General features: G+C 53.7%; 1 protein-coding gene across 1 annotated transcript; it reads left to right on the top strand.

Annotated features, from left to right (window-relative positions):
* The first annotated feature begins 269 nt into the window (after positions 1-269).
* On the top strand, positions 270-2409 carry ATOH1 (atonal bHLH transcription factor 1). The gene has a single exon (XM_074904007.1). The coding sequence runs from the start codon at positions 270-272 to the stop codon at positions 1149-1151; it is 882 nt and encodes a 293-aa protein (XP_074760108.1). The 3' UTR covers positions 1152-2409.
* Positions 2410-16314: the final 13905 nt, after the last annotated feature.

Here is a 16314-nt window from a genome sequence, read left to right as displayed (position 1 = left end):
GCGCCGGCCCCCGCGCGCGCGCCATTGGCCGCGCCGACACGCGACCGGCGCGAGTGGAGGGCGGGCGGCGGGGAGGGGTGGGGCGCGAGGGAGGGGAGGGGGGAGCGGGGGGGACGGGGGACCCCGGCGCGTGCCGCTCCTTAAAGGGGGGCGCGGCGCCCGGCCGACACCGGAGACGTCGGGCCGCCACGCGCGAGGCGGGCGGGCACGCCGCGAGCCGGCCCGGCCCTGCCCTGCCCCCATGGGCGCGCGGCGGCCGCGCTAGAGCCATGAGCCTGCCGCGAGCCGCGTGGGCCGAGGGCGGCCGGGAGCCGGGGCCGCCGGGGCCGGGGCCGGCGGGGCCGGAGGCGGGCGGCTGCGGGCTCGCCCCGGGCTGGCTGGGCGTGTGCTGCGCCGCGCGCCTGCCCGCCGCCTCGCCGCGCTACCTGCTGCCCGGCGAGGAGGAGGAGGAGGCGGCGGCGGAGGGCGGCGCGGCGCGGGGCGGCGGCGGGAGCGGCCCCGGCGGGGCGCGAGGCGCGGCGGCGGGTGGCGGGCGGCCGCGGGGCGGCGGCGGGCCCGGCCTGCGGGCGCAGGTGAGCGGCGTGCAGAAGCAGCGGCGGCTGGCGGCCAACGCGCGGGAGCGGCGGCGGATGCACGGGCTGAACCACGCCTTCGACCAGCTGCGCAATGTCATCCCCTCCTTCAACAACGACAAGAAGCTCTCCAAGTACGAGACGCTGCAGATGGCGCAGATCTACATCAGCGCCCTGGCCGAGCTGCTCCACAGTCCCGCCGCGCCCCCCGACGCCCCCGGCAAGGCCGAGCACCGCGGGGCTCCCTTCGAGCCGCCCTGCGCCGCCGGGGCCGGGCCGCCGCCGGGGCCGCCGGCGCCGCAGGCGGGGCCGCCCAGAGCCTCTCCCCCGGGGCACGGCAGGACTCGCTTCCCCCCGCCGCCGGCCGCTGGGGGCTACTCGGTGCAGCTCGACCCGCTGCGCTTCCCCTCCTTTGCGGAGGGCGCCCTGATGGGACAGAGAGCCCCTTCCCCCGCCCTCCTCATGCCGCAGCCCGGGCAGCCGCCCCAAGAGAGGAGCAAAACGTCGCCCCGGTCCCACAGGAGCGACGGGGAGTTCTCGCCCCGCTCCCACTACAGCGACTCGGACGAGGCCAGCTAGAGCGGGGGCGCCGCCCCCAGCACCCCCCCGGGCCGCCCCTCGGAGCACGGACTCCGCCGTGGGGGCAGCAGCCGGCCGCGGGACCGTCCCGGATGGCACCGGCTGCCCCCGGCCGCCTTGAAACCCGCCCCCTCTTCTCCCACCCCCGGCAGCTCCCGCGTGTGTGCAGGCGGACGGGCTGTTAGCGAGTGACTGTACCCGCCCTATCTGTCAGCGTTGGTTGGGTGGTTGGTTTTTGGTTGGGGTTTTTTTTTTTCATTTTTAGTTACCACTTTTAAAGTTTCTTTTGCCTAGAAGTCGTTGCCGTTTCCCTCCTGCCAACACGCCACCCTGCAGCGCGGAGCTTAGCTTGCGCCGCCGGCGAGCAGGCGATGCACAAGGAGAAAGTCTCTGACCCCGCCGCTGCCGCCGCCGCTGCCCGGCGGCCGGGGGTGCCGCCGGCGCCCTCCCCACCCCGGCGTGCGCCCGCGCTGACACCCGAGTGGTCCAGGACACCGATCCTGCCCTGGGTCGTATTGCTGTGGAAACACACACACACAAAGTAAATAACGCACCGTCTTGTCCCGTAAATAGCGGAGAAAAGGCGGATTTGCCTTAGCGCACCATGTCGGCGTCTTTTGGGGGGAAACTTGGCGCAAGCACTTTATCAGCGGCTGGAGATGCGGTTTCAAGAGGAAAGCTACTGACTAACTGCCAATTGGAGACCAATATTTAATTAAGCCACGTAATCCTAACGCTGTCTTTAAAACGAAAACAGTTTTGTCGTGTCAAACTTTTATGTCCGTTTTATTTTGCTTTTGTGGTCATAGGAAATGTATTTATTATGGAGTGTTTGCTACTATTTCTGCTTCTCTTTTTAAAAGAAAAAAAAAACTTTTCTACGACGAGAATCGTTTATTTTCATTTTAGCAAAGCCAGCTGCCATTGTTTTATGTATTTTAATTTAAAAAAAAAAAATGAGATCAAATAAACGTGGGGAAAAAAAAAAAAAAAAAAAACAACAAAATCAGCCTGGAAGCGTGGTCGCGTTTAGCTTTTCTCTGCGCACGCCCCGGGCCGGGGTGGTATCAAAGCTCGGCGGCGGAGGGTGCGGGGGGCAGCCCCGGGAGGCGATGCCCTGGGCGCCGGCAGACCGCGCCGGGCGGGGGGGACGCCCCGACTCCCTGCGGGCGGCCCGCGTGGAACAGGGCTGCCCCCCCTGCCTGCACCGCCGGGGTCGGGCTCCCCCCCCGCCTCTCCGTCCCGCCGTTCCCAGCTGAGCCGGGGTAATCGCAACAAGTGCGGGGTGAAGGGCTTGTCCTTCGTTCCCTTCTTCCCCCCACCCCGGTCGGGGACGCGAGCGGTCCTCACGGAGCCCCGTCTGTGTCTCGGGGGGAGGTGTAAGTCGTGCGAAAAGGCCAGGGAAAAGGCGGGGGTTTGGGGACACGCGAGCCGCGCGGCGGGCCCCCGGGGGAGCAGGATGTGGCCCTTGGGTTAAACCCCCGGGCGGCGGCTGAAGCTTTGCCCAGCCTGCCCGTGACACCAGACCCGGGGTTAAACCGGAGCCGTGCCGGGGTCCCGCTGGGTTCAGCAGGTGACACCTGGGCGGCGGGTCTAAGCGGCGATCAGTGAAGCAGGCGCGGCCGGGAGCGCGCAATCCCCGCGGGAGCGGAGCCCGTGAGAGTGTGGCTTTCCCCTGCAGAAACGGGGCACCTGCCCCCCCCGTACCCCGGGGCTGCCGCCCTGCACTGCCCGCCGCAAACACCCGCGGCCGCCGCCCCGTACCTGCGGAGCCGGGGTACGGGCCCCCAGGGCGAAGTGTTCATCTGTTGGGCCATTTCCCTTCCAAAAACACGGCAGCTTTTTCGGGGTGGGTCACTTTTAGGTTACGACATGAATTTCTGGGCTCTGGGAGCCGGTCTCCCTTCTGAGGGAGTGCTCGTGGGCTCCCAGCACAGGAGCAAAATATCCCCAATTTTGGGGAGGGGGCTGGGGATGTTGGTTTGTCGATTGGTGTGGGTATGTGCCCGGCGCGGGTGGAGCGGCTGCCGCCGTGACTGGGGGCAGCACCCCGCCGAGAGGTGCCGGCGGGGTGGCCGCGGTTGCAGGGGTGCGCGCACCCCCCTGCTCCGGGCGCTGCCCTCGCAGCTGTGGTCAGGCCGAGGGGTCCAAAGGCGCAGAGCAAAACCCTCCCCGCACCCTCGGACGGGTCCCTTCCCCCGGCAGATGAGCGCACCGCACGGCGCGGTCGGTGCTCGCAGCCTCAGCGCAGCCTCGCTGTCTGAGGGGCTTTTTCTTCTTCTTCTTCTTCTTTTTTTTTAAAAAAAAAAAAAAAAAAAAAAAAAAAAAACAAACAAAAAAACCAACAAACAAAAAAAACCAAACCAAAACTTCTTTGAAAGAGATACCCAGCCGCATTTCCATTTTAAGGTTCAGCTATAGAGTTTGCATAACAACCACTTGGCAGCCCCCTCTCTTACACTCCGTTAACAAGCTGTAACGTATAGCTGCAGGTTGCTATAATCTCATTAATATTTTGGAAACTTGAATATTGAGTATTTCAGACTGCTCATTCCCCATATGCCAGGCCACTCCCGCTATGCTGGCTGGTTCCTTTCTCTCCATTATTAGCAATTAGCTCCTACCTTCCAAAGTCAGATCCAAGTATCCAAGATACTAGCAAAGGAATCAACTATGTGTTGCAAGCTAAGCATGCTTAATATCTCCCAAACAAACAAAGAGACAACATTTCTTTAAGTAATGAAGATGGATAAATCGCTTTATTGAGCTTGCGACAGTGTTTGTTTTGTATAGACTAGCGCAAAGTTTTTTAACAAGAGCGAGGACGCGCACCAGCCCCTGGAAGCAGTTTCGCCCGGTTTGCTCCGTGGGGTTTTATCATCTTCAACGGGCTTTTATTTGAAAAGGCCGAGTCAGGCGCGCACTATCCGAGCGTTAACTTTTGGCTGAACGTTAAATATCCTCCGCAAAACGCCCGCGGGGCGGGGGGGTAGGGGGAGGCGGTCGCCTTTGTGCGAGGCGCACGGCGGCTCCGTTGCCTCTTGAGCCCGGGTCGCCGGATGAACCGCAGTCGCGGGCTCCGGTGCGGGGCTCTGCCCGCCCGTTTCGGCGGCGGCGTTTAGCGCGGGGATTTCGGGGGGCCAGCGCGGGGCGAGGCGCGGCGGTGGCGGGCCGGGAGGGGACCGAGTTTGCAGCGGGGCGGCCGGGGCGCATCGCTGCCTTGCAGCTCTGCGGCTGCTGTTTGCTCAACCTCTGGCCTCGGGGAGGGAAGAGGGAGGGAAGGAGGGAAGGAAGGAAAGGGGAGAAAGGGTTAAACCAGACGAGGGGAGACCAGAAAAGCTCAGGGACCGCGGGGGGGGGGGGGACGACGACTGGCCGTGGGGCCAGTGTTTCTTAATTAGAGCGGGGCGGACAATGCGATGGGGCGGACAATGGGGGGGGCCGGGGGGCGGAGGGGGGGTCTGGCCTCGCTCCCGGCCGCGGTGCGCCGTGTCTGGAGCGGAGCACGCGTTGTCAGCTGGTGAGCGCAGCGGCCTTTCAGGCGGCTCCCCAGGGAGCTGCGCGCCCGCGGTGAGCTCCATCGTCACCCCCTCCCCTCCATCATCATCACCATCGGCCTCCTCCTCCTCTCCTCCTCCTCCTCCTCGGCGGCCCCCCACCCCAGCCGAGCACAACAGCCAGCATTCAAGCCCCCCTTCCCCTCCCTCCCCTCGCACAACAGCAGCGCAGTGGCAGCCACGCCACCTCCCAGCAACCAGCAGCACGCGAGGGCACCGCCGGGGCACCTGAAAGAGTCAAAGCCAAAGAAAAGGGAGACAAAGGAGGAGAAAAGGATACGCAGGAACGGCCCAGCGTGTCTGCTCCGACAGCGCGGAGGGGCAGGCGCCCACAGAGGGACGGGCGAGCCCACGCGGAGGCCGGCACGCACGGGCGTGCACACGCGTGGCCGCATGCACACTCGTGCACACACTCACGGGGGGGCGAGCCGCTTCAGCGGGGATGGAGACACGCGGTCCCCCCGCGCTTCCCACCCTGCAAGAGCAGGGGGAAGCTCCCCGGCCCCTCTCTACGCCCCACAGCCCCGGCCCCGCGTGGGGCACCTGCCGGCTTGGGCTGCGCTGTGCACCCCCCGACACAGGTGGCCCCACCTCTGACACTGCCACCCACGGGCACCGACCCCGGCACCCGGCAGGAGCCGTCCGTAGGTCCGGCCACCCGCCGCCGCATCTGCCCGCGACGTGGCCGGCAGGGAGAGGGGGGCAGAAAAATGCGGGGAAAGGGGACGAGGGGGGCGGCTTGTACGTGGATGAAACGGGGACCCTGCCAGCCCGGCGCCGGGAGCACCCGCTCCGCGGGCCCCTTACCGCGCCGAGGCCGGGCCGAGGAGCCTCCGGCGCACCCTGGGGACAAGGGGACAAATTGTCCGGCCCTGGTCAAGTCCTTGCAACGCTGCAAGGGGCTTCGCCCGGGGCTGGGTGTCCTCCGGGGCTGGGGGACGCAGCCGGCAGCCCTCCCGGAGCTGGGGTCTGGCCACGGAAAGCCATATGCTGCCCTGCCGCCATCCCCCCGTTTAACTTCAGGCTGACTCTCCCAAAGTCCTTTTGGTTTGTGTTCGGGGTTTTGGGGGGAGTGGGGTTTTTGGGTTTTTTTTCCCGAGCTGTTGCACCCCCCGGGGGGTTAGGTGGGAGCGCGGCTCCGCGGACTGCGCTGCCCTGGTGCGGAGGATGCGCTGCCACTTTCGGCGCTGGCCATTTCCAGGCTGGCCCGGAGCGGGGAAGACAGAGAGGCCTCTTCTGAAGTGCTATCAAATGGCTCGGGACGCCTTCGGGAGCCCAGCCAAGCTGTGTCAAAGGCGGTTTGAGCGGCGAGGCATTTAAACGCTACAGTGGGTGGCTTGCTGGAGTGCGCTTTTCTCCCTCCCCGCTTAGAACTGGGAGGAAGGAGAAGGAGTTTTTACCGAGATGCTTCAGGGATGGGTACGACACCCCGGGCCCCCCCAGCCCGGTGCCACAGCCGGGCGGCTCCCCGCGGGGCGGCAGCGGTGGAGCGGCCGCCCTGCCCCGGCCCTCGGCCGGGCAGCGCTCAGTTCCTCTGCCGCTCCCCGCAGCTATTGGCCCCCAGCTCGGTTTAACCCAGGGTGCTCGGTTTAACCGGGGGGTGCCGACCCGCCGGGACCTGCGGTGGGAGCTTGTGCCGAAGCGGGGATGGGCTGTCTGTCGCGAGGGAGCAAATCGCCTCCGTTTATGAAAAGATTTCTTGTTGTATCTCACCCCAAATTAATAATTGCCCGTTATCTCTCCCACCCCCCCGTCTCTCGCTATTCCCCCTCTGCTCCCTTCTTCTCTTCCTTTCCAGGTCCCTCGCGGCGGACACCCCTTTGCCCCCCACGTCCCCGCTCTATACCGAGGCAGCCGCCCCGGAGAGGCGCACTGCCGCCGCCGGGGTGCCCGGGGGTGCCCGGGGGTGCGGCGGGCGGTGGCGCGCACCCGCCGCGGGCGAGCGGGGCTGCTGCACTTTCATGGGGCGGTTAATCAACTGCACATCAGCGAGACAGCGCATCAGCCCATCTGCTTGATATATATTCAGGAGGGCTCCAGCTCTTTTGAAGTCTAATTTCTTCCCCGGGAGAACGCGCCGGGTAATTTACCATCATTTCATAGGCAGGGCGGCCCGCGGGTTAACCCTTTCCCCGAAGCGCTGCCGCCGCGGGTTTTCCTCCCCGGCGAGCAGCTTTTAACGCCTCGTCGCCTCACCGCAAACTTCTAAAAGTGCCTCTTTAACGGTACGTGACTCGCTGAAATGAGACACCCAGCCCACCGGCACGGTAACCCTCTCTTCGACTCGTCAGATCGGTGTTTAAAAGATCGGTTTGGGATAAACAAATCCCTCGATCCCACCGGGTCGAAGCGTATCATTTCACCTCCAACCACCCGTTAATATTTGAATATTTCAGGATCTTTGGTTTGAGGTTTTTTTGTTCCCATCCAGTGCTCAGCAGCGCGGTTTATCCAGCGGCGGCAGCAAGAGGTGCATCACGTACGGTCTGTGGTGCAAAAAAACCCCAACCAACCAAACAAAAAACCACCAACAACCCGCGCCGCAAAATCCTCTTGCTGAGGAGAGAAACCGAGCCTCGCCCTGCGCTGCGGGACCCCGGGACTCGCGGGGGACGGGCGGGCAGCGCGGGACCGCCTCACCGCTGCCGGGGATGCCCTGCTGCCAGCGCCGGGGCGGGACACGCCGCGGGGGGGTGGCCGGTCCTTCTGCCCCGTCCGGGGCCGGTGCTCCCGGGGCGGTTCCCGAGCAGGCGCCAGCCTGTGCTCGGCCCCGGGCACACCCGGGGTGCGCCCCGAGAACGAGCCACCAGAACCGTCAGGGCTCCGGCCCCGGGCAGGGGAAAACGTTTGACTCCTCTGCAAGTTTCCGAGCTTTTATTTCTTTCTTTTGTTTCCCTTCTCCAGGGCTCTACCGAGCCAGGGCATAGATGCACCGACGAAGCGCTCAGCTGCTCCGCGCCCCCCTCCCCCGTGTAAAGTTTTCTGGTTCGGGGGACACTTTGAAATAAGCCTGGGGCCTTCAGCGGTGTCACCTGGTTCCCACAGAACCCCAAAAGCGAGTCTCGGGAGCCCGGGCAAGAGCCAGCGCCGCCGCCGTGCCTTCAGCCCCCACCTGCACCTCGCTTATCTACAGTCAACACTTTTATCCTCCCCCAGGAGGGATCCTGCTCCCTCCCGGCTCTGGGGCGGCAACCGTGACCAGCAGCTACGCCCCAGCCTCCCGCCGCTCCCCCGGCACCGGGAGGGTACCGACACCCCCCAGCCGGGGCCGCCCCCCGGCTTCTCCCTGGGAGCAGTGCGACGAGGCCGCCTTTTTTATTATTAAGTAATTTATTAAATACACCAGCCCAGCTTCTGAAAGAGCCATGCACGATAATGTCTCCTGCAGAATCTTTTCTCTAAAGCCCCCTTTTAAAAAGGGGCGGGCAGTGATGTTTTTGGTTTTGTGGGTTGGTTTTTTTTGTTTTTTCTACATAGAAAGGCTAGTCCTTTTGCCTAAGTGTTTTGCAGGGAGAGTTACTGCCGGTGGTGAGGCTACGAGAAGGCTTGCTGCTGCTTTCACTGGAGAGGGATTAAGGCTGTCCACACGGTTAGAACCAAGCTGGGAGCCAGGGGAAGAAGGGGTCCCTGCCAGAGCTGGTACCGGGCTCCTTTGTACTCCATGTTAAAAAAAGCAATGGAAAGTGGCCTGAGTACTTCCACACAGCTGGTTTTCTTTGAATTTCAGTTGCTGCGGGCGAAAGTATCACTTTAGTATTTGCTTTGTATTTACCCACATATTCTTTTATTATTTTATTTTTCTCGTGTGAGTACTAATGCTGAACTAAGAGCCAGTGTTATACAAAGGTCCCCCAAAATGCTGACTCGCAGCCAGCTGTGATCATTTGTAGGCTGTCATAACTAGGTACTCAACCCTACAGAAATAACACAGTTGAGAGCTTGACTAAAGCTTATATAGGGGCTACTTGTATAGTTCTCAGTCCCTAAGTTGCTCCTCTGCATCCTGGGGAGGTATTATCCTGTCTGTGGAGAAAGGTTTGAGGTCCAGCAACATTAAGTGACTTGCTGTGGACAACAGGAGCCCAGGGCCAAATGCAGGGCATAAGTGCAGGCTGTGTGCCACCGACTTGTCACACCACAACCTTTCTTCTGGTCACTTCAAAAGCATTTCCTGTTGCAAAGTTTATTCAAAGTAAAGCATATTCAGCCTGAGGCTGGCTTTTCACTAGCAGAGAGATGGTTCACCATGCCTCTTGGTGGGGTCATCCTTTCCTAGCACCTGTGGAAGCAGGATGTAGAGCAGATTGCTTGCCCCAGCTGTAGCCTGTTATTCAGGGAGGGTTGAGAGGGAGGGAGAAGTGGAGTTTTCTGCTGTCAGGTGAAGCTGAGCAACACCTTGGGAAGGACAGTAACTGGATGCAGGCTTCTGCAAGCAAAATCATTCTCCTGACTGATAAATTGTTCCCTTGCTAAGTCTGATGAGGAGTATCTGGAGGTGAGGCAGCTAAAACAGGCTGCATAAATTCCTCTTGTCGGAGCTTCCTCCCTAGAGCAAGTAAGAGCATGGGCCTGAGGTGGTTTTCCAGGGCTTGTGAGAAGGTAAGGCATAGCCTGATGTGCAGAACATGTAGTACCTGCTGGCCTCAGTCAGTTCTCAGGTGAAAAGATTATCTCTTCTTTTTCTGAAAACATCAGCGTTGCAATGTTTGTAGTGAAGCTGTGATAAATACAGCCAGACTTGCATTGCTTTGTTGCACCACTTACCAGAATACCTTGCAAAACTACTCTTATAGCAAACTTTCACGTGGTTCTTCTTTGCTCATGGAAAGATTTTTGGGTGAAATCAATTATACTTCTAGCTTTACTTGGCTAGCAAAGCATCTAAACTCTCTTGCCTACCCTATAGTTGATGGCTTCCTCTCTGTCTTGAAGAATATCCTGAAAGCTTTCTGTTTAAAAAGGCTTGAAATGCTGTAGTCTGGTGCTGTGAGGATGGAAACAGGGATGGAAGGGCTCTGAATTGTCGTTAGGTTCCTAGGGTTTGCCCGCTGAGAAAGATAGCGAGAGCTCAACAGCATTGCTGGCTCTAACTTTGTGGTTAGCAAGTAGCAGGATGGCTTCACTTGGATGCCGCTGTTGCCTGTGACACCTGGCTCTATCCCTGACACCCCCCAGGGGGACTGTAGCGAGCAGTGTTCAAAGCTGAGGCTGCAGGAGTGATGCACATTTTGAGGAAAGGCAGTTTTAGTTGGTTATACTAGCTAATCTTGTAAAGGCTATTAAGTACCATTGCAAATAAATCTGTTTCTCAGCTGGGCTTCTTCTGGGGTGCAAAGACTGTGCTGTGGTTTTAATGGCGTTTTCACAACCTTGACCTGCAGTTTTGGGCTGCTCCAAGGGCTAGGGTGTGTTTCAGTGTGATTTAGGCAGCTGTGAGGGACTGGCAGTGTACTAGGAAGTTCCTAGAACTGCCATGCACCTGTCTGGGCTGCAGTGACAGCCCCATGGCATGTATCCCTAGGCCTGCACCTGTGGCACTTCCACAGCTAGAGCTTGTGATGGCAGCCCCAGAGCACAACCTCCGCGATGCTCTCCAACGCTGGACGGTCCCTGGCTCTGCGTGTCTCTTCAGCTAGAGAGGTGCGTGTAAGGGACACTAACCTCTAGGTATCCCTGGTTAAACAAGACCTTAAGAAGTGATTAATATTTTTTTCCGCTAGTATTCCCACCCCTGTGGAAAGTGATGTCTGGAAAGAATGCTCCTATCTTTAGATTCTGGTTTTCCAAGTAATCAAGAGTTCATAAAGAGCTGAACTGAAAACAGTGGATCAAAACTTAACACGGAGACTCTGTGGTCATAACTTCCAATGTTCTTAAAACATGGAGCAAGAAAAGTTATTCCACAAAATATAAATAAGCAAAATGAAAGGTGAGCGTCTAAAGCCAGGCTTCTGGTTTTCAAAAGCTGATGTGTGTTCAGAGGGTTTCGGTTGTTCCTGTGTCAGTCGGGTGCTTAGCAGGGGAGGAAGATTCAGCTTCTTAAATACTGAAGCAGTACCTGTGGGTGAGTGTTGCAGCTGTATTTATTATACTTGCACACCTTGACAACATTGGTGGAGATGATGTAGGGGCCTGACCTGGAGATTCCTGAAATAGATGGTGGTGCAGGATCAGGGTCTACCTAGAGGGTCGTCAGGAGAGACTGAATAAGACTCTTCAAAGTCTGCAGCAAATACTGGGCACAAATAGCTTGTTGTCTTCCTCTGGCAGACCTTTAATTTATTTATTCAAATAAAAACTCAAGACATTATCAAAGTTGAAAATTTTTTGTGAAATCATCAATTTTGATGGATTCCCTTGATTTTCATAAACTAAAATTTGAGAAATGTAAATGCAAAACATCAAGTCTAGGTGTCTATTTGACGGAAAGGAAAAATTACAGGGACAACTCTGAGCAATGCCATGCCCCACCAAAATCTGTGGCCCATTTCCACAGCAATCTCAGTTTGCATTTCCCGCCAATATTACAAATCTTAATGGTAAAATGAAGCAAACTGTTTCTGATAATTAAACGCCTCTTTGCATTTTGGTTAATTTGCTTTAAAGAACACTGGCTTTTTGGTGAGGTTACTTGAGTATTACACTTGCGGAGAAAAAAATCACTAGTCTCAAAAATCTTCAGCTGGGGCAAGGAACATTTTGTTTTACTAACGGGCAGCATCAGATTCTCTAATCATCTTTGCATGTTTTTGTTTGTGCCTCCGAGTTCAGTTTCAGATTTTAACGGTAATTGGTTTGAATAACTGTTAGCATCTGGCCCCTGCTGAGATGTTTAAAGACATTAGCTCTACTTCTGGAACTTTTTGAAAAATTATTTGAAGTGCAGTGTCAGCAGATCTGTTTAGATTTCTCTATTGCCATTTCAGATTTTCTTGTAGCATCCTTTATCTAGTAAAAACAGGTGTTAATGGCGACCATCCTTCAGAAGTAATAGGATATAATATTGGTAATGGGAAATTCCTGTGTTGGGTATACTGTAAACCCAAAGTGAAAATCCGGGAGGGGTCATAATTTCCTCTTCCACGGGATCAACCTGCAGGAGGAATAGTTTGGCCAAAAGAAAATGTATTTGTCTTGTAAATATTCGGACACAGTTACGTTTAACAAAACCACCTTTGAAGTTGCCTCTAAGTTGCTCTCTTGATTGATTTAAAATTTTAGGTTTACACACCCTGCAATAAACTTTTTTTATTAACATTTTATTGCAACCGAACTCCACGGCTTGTGCGCTCGCCTAATAATATCGCGGCAACTGCTCCGAGGCAGGTGTTTTGAAGGATGCCCCGAATCAACAGAGCGCGGGCTGACCCGAGCCAGGAATCGCCATAAAACCAACCCCGATAAAACCCTCCCGGCGCCGGCCCTGCGGCTCGAGGCGGCAGCGTTCCGCGCCCGCCCGCGCCGGGCTCTGTCCATGGTAGCCCCGCGGCTCGCCCCGCGGGCTCCCCTGCGCCGCCGGCTGACTTCTGGTGTTCTTCTGGGGGCGGGCGGGCGGGTGGGTGGGTTTTAATAACATTACTTAGTCCTGCTGACTGGCTGCGGTTTTGTTTCCTCAGTTTAGCCCCTTCCTGTTAATACCGACGCCTACAAAAAAAATCAAAAAAACCCCACAAAAACAAAAAACCAAACCACCCAACCCAAACACCACAGTGAAAACCTTTTTGCCCTGCCCTGTTTAATGCAGTGTTTATTCTTAATCTATATAGCATCCACAGCCGTAAGACTCGAGTAATACGTGAAGCATAGCAGCTTGGCTTATTACACAGGTGATATAGCAGTATTTCTTCTGGGGTCTACAGACAGCCTTTTGCATAAACTGTGCGAGGTGATTTTTATTATGAGATAATTGAAAACAGTATTGATCCAATCTGTTTCGATTTATGAGCTTTAATGTGAACCAAAATCCTGAAGAAAAATAAATGCTCAAAATAAAATACCAACAGTCCTGACAATTGTGCCAAGAATCATTCTTAAGACTGTTGAATCTTCAGGAACACTGTTCAGCGAGAGATCTATGGTTTGGTGATGTAATTTGAAAATATTGTTCATCCAGAAAAAAAATACCATGACAAAGTAAATCATCTGGGCTCTTGATTTTTGGGGAATACATGAGAGAGATACTGGTAACTGTAGTAACTAATTAATTATTTGTGTGTGGCATGGATCGTATTTTCAGAGCTGATAGACCCCAAGTGTCAAGGCACAATTCAGCACATGCCCCCCAGAGAAAAAAGAAAGGTGTGTGTTTGAAATCACTGTGAGTCGCTCCTTGGTTGTCTTAGTGCCTCAGTCTGCTAGCTGATACTAAACAGCAGCTCTGCTGTAAGCTGCAATGGCAGTTAGGAGGTGGCACAAATCAGGGGACAGACTTTCAGTGCTTTCCTGCCTGTCTCTGGCATGCCAGTATAGCACATTGCACTGGTAGGAGTAAGCTGTGGAGTTACAGGCAAGGTCTTTGCTCACTTCCTCCTTTGTTTAACTGGATTTCCTTCTCATCAGCATTTGAAGCCTAAATAGAGGATGCAATTCATTGATGCAAAGTAACATTTTTGCCGGAAAATTCACCCACAATTTTTGCATAACTTGATCCTTCTTTGAAGCTCTCAACATTTGAGTTCTTGGTCTTTTTACAACTTACTTATTAGCCTAGTTTATCACAAGGAAGCAATCTCTCTCCAGAGCTCATAGTGTCTGGTCCTTCTCTTTGTTTGCACAGCCCAAGTGAATTTATACTGGCAGGCACCTCTCCCTGAATTGCATCTGTGTAGGGAGAATCCCAATACTTTGTGGCTGTCAGGGAAAGATCCATTTCCTTCAGAGCTAGCTCAACCCCCAGGTTATTAACCTGTTGTCTGCTGCAGAAGGGCCTCCATCTGAGAGAGACAAGAAGCAAACAGGAGGAAAAACTGCATGGGGGGGGGGGGGTGTATTTTGGGAGGAGGAGGGGGGTAAGACCATGTCATGGAGGCTTATCACTGGTTGAAATAAAAACACTGACTTAAGTAGTTATAAGAGGTAAAACAAAATCTAACAAAAGGAAGGATTAACACCAACATCACTGCCACACCCCCGTTCCTGCAGAATGATAATCTGTTTGAATTTGCAATTATATTAAAAAGGAGCATGTTGATAAAATTAGGTTGTTTTGCATAATAATTTGGTTTTGATATAAAATCAGAAAGACAGACCCATAGCATGGGGAAAAAAAAAAACCAAAATACCCCAAATCAGAAGTATGGTATTTGAAAGTAGGTGTTTCATTCCTGTGAAAGAAACAATGGTAGAAGTGTATGTCTTGGATCCACAGGGAAACAAGAACTTTTCATCCTTCTAAGAACTGTGGTTCTAATTTCCTTCTCTCATCTTGAACCAGTGCAACAATTGAAGGCTGTGGGAGGATCTTTGTTTATCCTTCTCTGAGTAGTTGTGCTTTGCTCAGGCATGGTTGAAAACGGAATCTGATTTTTTTTTTTTTTTCCTCATTGTTTGTATTATGATAACATTCTCGGTAAGCAGGTGAACGCTGGAACGACAAGGGCGTAGCGCTTTATTACTGTAAGTCATCTTTACGCTCATAAATAAGCCTTTGGAATTGAATGGGATTACTCAACTGTGCAAGAGTGCACAGGATGTGCCCATAAACCGAACTAAAAGAAGCTATCCAACATAATTAAAACAAGGATCCCTTGCATGAAAGGAAAGCCCTTGTTCTTGATGTTATAAAATACTATTAAAACAATCATAGCATGTTTCATGCTGATGTTACTGCTTGAAGTTTCACTATACACTTCTACCTTTGGTGATTTTTACATGGGCAGCTTTTGGGCCTGCAAAGCCCTACTCATACAAACAAATTGTATGTGTGTTTCAGCTGGAGGCATCCAGGTGTCTCACTTAGAACTCTGATGTGATCACTCAGATAAGGGTGGTAAGCCCTGGCTTTGAATGTCTCATAATCGTTTATGTATCTAGTGTAGGAATATATCTGAAACCAACTAAAGCAGGTGAACTGACGGAGTCAGTGCCTTGAAGGTCTCTTTTGTGCTGCACAAATGCCAACTCGTGGTATGTTTTGAGAGAACCTTGTAAAAGTTAATCTTTGCCAATTGAGGTTTCTGAAAACTGGATGATCTTCTAAGTCATAAAACACCTCCCTCCCCTTACAAAAGAAATAGATCCCTTACCAAATTCATACTTTTATTTGAATATAACAGTACTTATTTCCATGGGTATTTCTGTTGGTTGGGTTATGTGGGACAGATCTCTGCTTTAAAAAAAGAAGAAATCAAAATAGGAAAGTTAATCTCCTTCACTTAGAAATTTACTTCCCGTTTCTGTAGCAAACACAACTGTTAACTGCCAGCACAGCAATTTCTTCTGGCACGGGAACTGCCCATTGAAAGGGCTGCTACTACAACTCTGTGTGAATCTTCTACTAGAGGGCTCCAAAACAATGGTGTTTATAGTGGGTGTCTGCCCTTTGCTACGCAGCCATAAGGGGTGTTTCAAAAGCCCCCTACCCGAATGAATACCTATTCAGTTAGCAGATGGAGATTTAGGAGGGTAGGCAGAGCCCGGCGCGCGCATGCGCGCACTACCAAGCCCAGCCTGTTGCGGGGCCTGTTTTGAAAATTCACGTAGCTGCGCGTGTGTGTATGCGCTATTTTTCAGTCTGAAAAGAAGTGATAAATACTTCCCAAGAAAAGGTGATAAATCGTATAACTGAAGAGCAGCTTCACTTGATATCGATAGCACTGAAATCTGCTTGTAACAGGGCAGTACGGTGTGACAATGCAAAAGTCCATGAACCAGCTAAATATTTCCCCAGCATAGGGAGTTGGTATTTAGATTTCTTTGCATTTAGGATGTAAGTTTAGCTGACTCTACTTTTATCCAGGTTGGGGGTTTCTTGGCGTTAGTTCTGTTGAATTTCAAACTTATGAAAATGATGCTTTCTGAAGGGGCAATAAAAGCTGAATGCTCACGACAGGGCGTGTGCTTCACTGCCTTACCAACGTCTCTTGGCCAGGTGGCATAAAGCCATGTGAGCACAGCATAAACATGTCTTGTAGCATTTCAGCGGTAAATGTGTATTTTATGGCTGAAATAAAACACACGGAATGAATTTCCTTTTGAAGTTTTGTATAAAACTTACATCACAGAAAGAAAAAAAATTATCTAGTCACTTAATATGTTACTTTTATTTCAGAGGTACTTTGGCAATAGTGTGAATAAAAAAACCCACACCCAAAAACCAAAACCTGCATGTGACACACAGGTGGATATAATTTTTCAAAATGTCTTTGTATGTTTCTGGTCTTATTAGTGGGAATTGTTTAAGTGCTGAGTCTAAAAATCCTTTTATAAAAGTCTCTTGAAAAGATTAGAGTATTAAATTGCTCAAAAGTTTTGTCAGTATTTAACTTTTTAATGCAAAGAATATAAAGGTTTACCTGTTGGATTTAATTGGAAATCAGCAATTATGCATTTTCTTAGTGCAAGATTTTCCTGCAAAAATGTTTTGATTGTTTATGACATCTTGATTT

This window comes from Athene noctua, chromosome 4 (assembly GCF_965140245.1).
Source record: "Athene noctua chromosome 4, bAthNoc1.hap1.1, whole genome shotgun sequence".
Lineage (NCBI taxonomy): Eukaryota > Metazoa > Chordata > Aves > Strigiformes > Strigidae > Athene > Athene noctua.
This window is presented reverse-complemented; position numbering and strand designations above follow the sequence as displayed.

What these genes read in the sequence shown, in the direction of transcription:
- ATOH1 (XM_074904007.1), top strand. Translation starts at nt 270, where the DNA reads ATGAGCCTGCCGCGAGCCGCGTGGGCCGAGGGCGGCCGGGAGCCGGGG.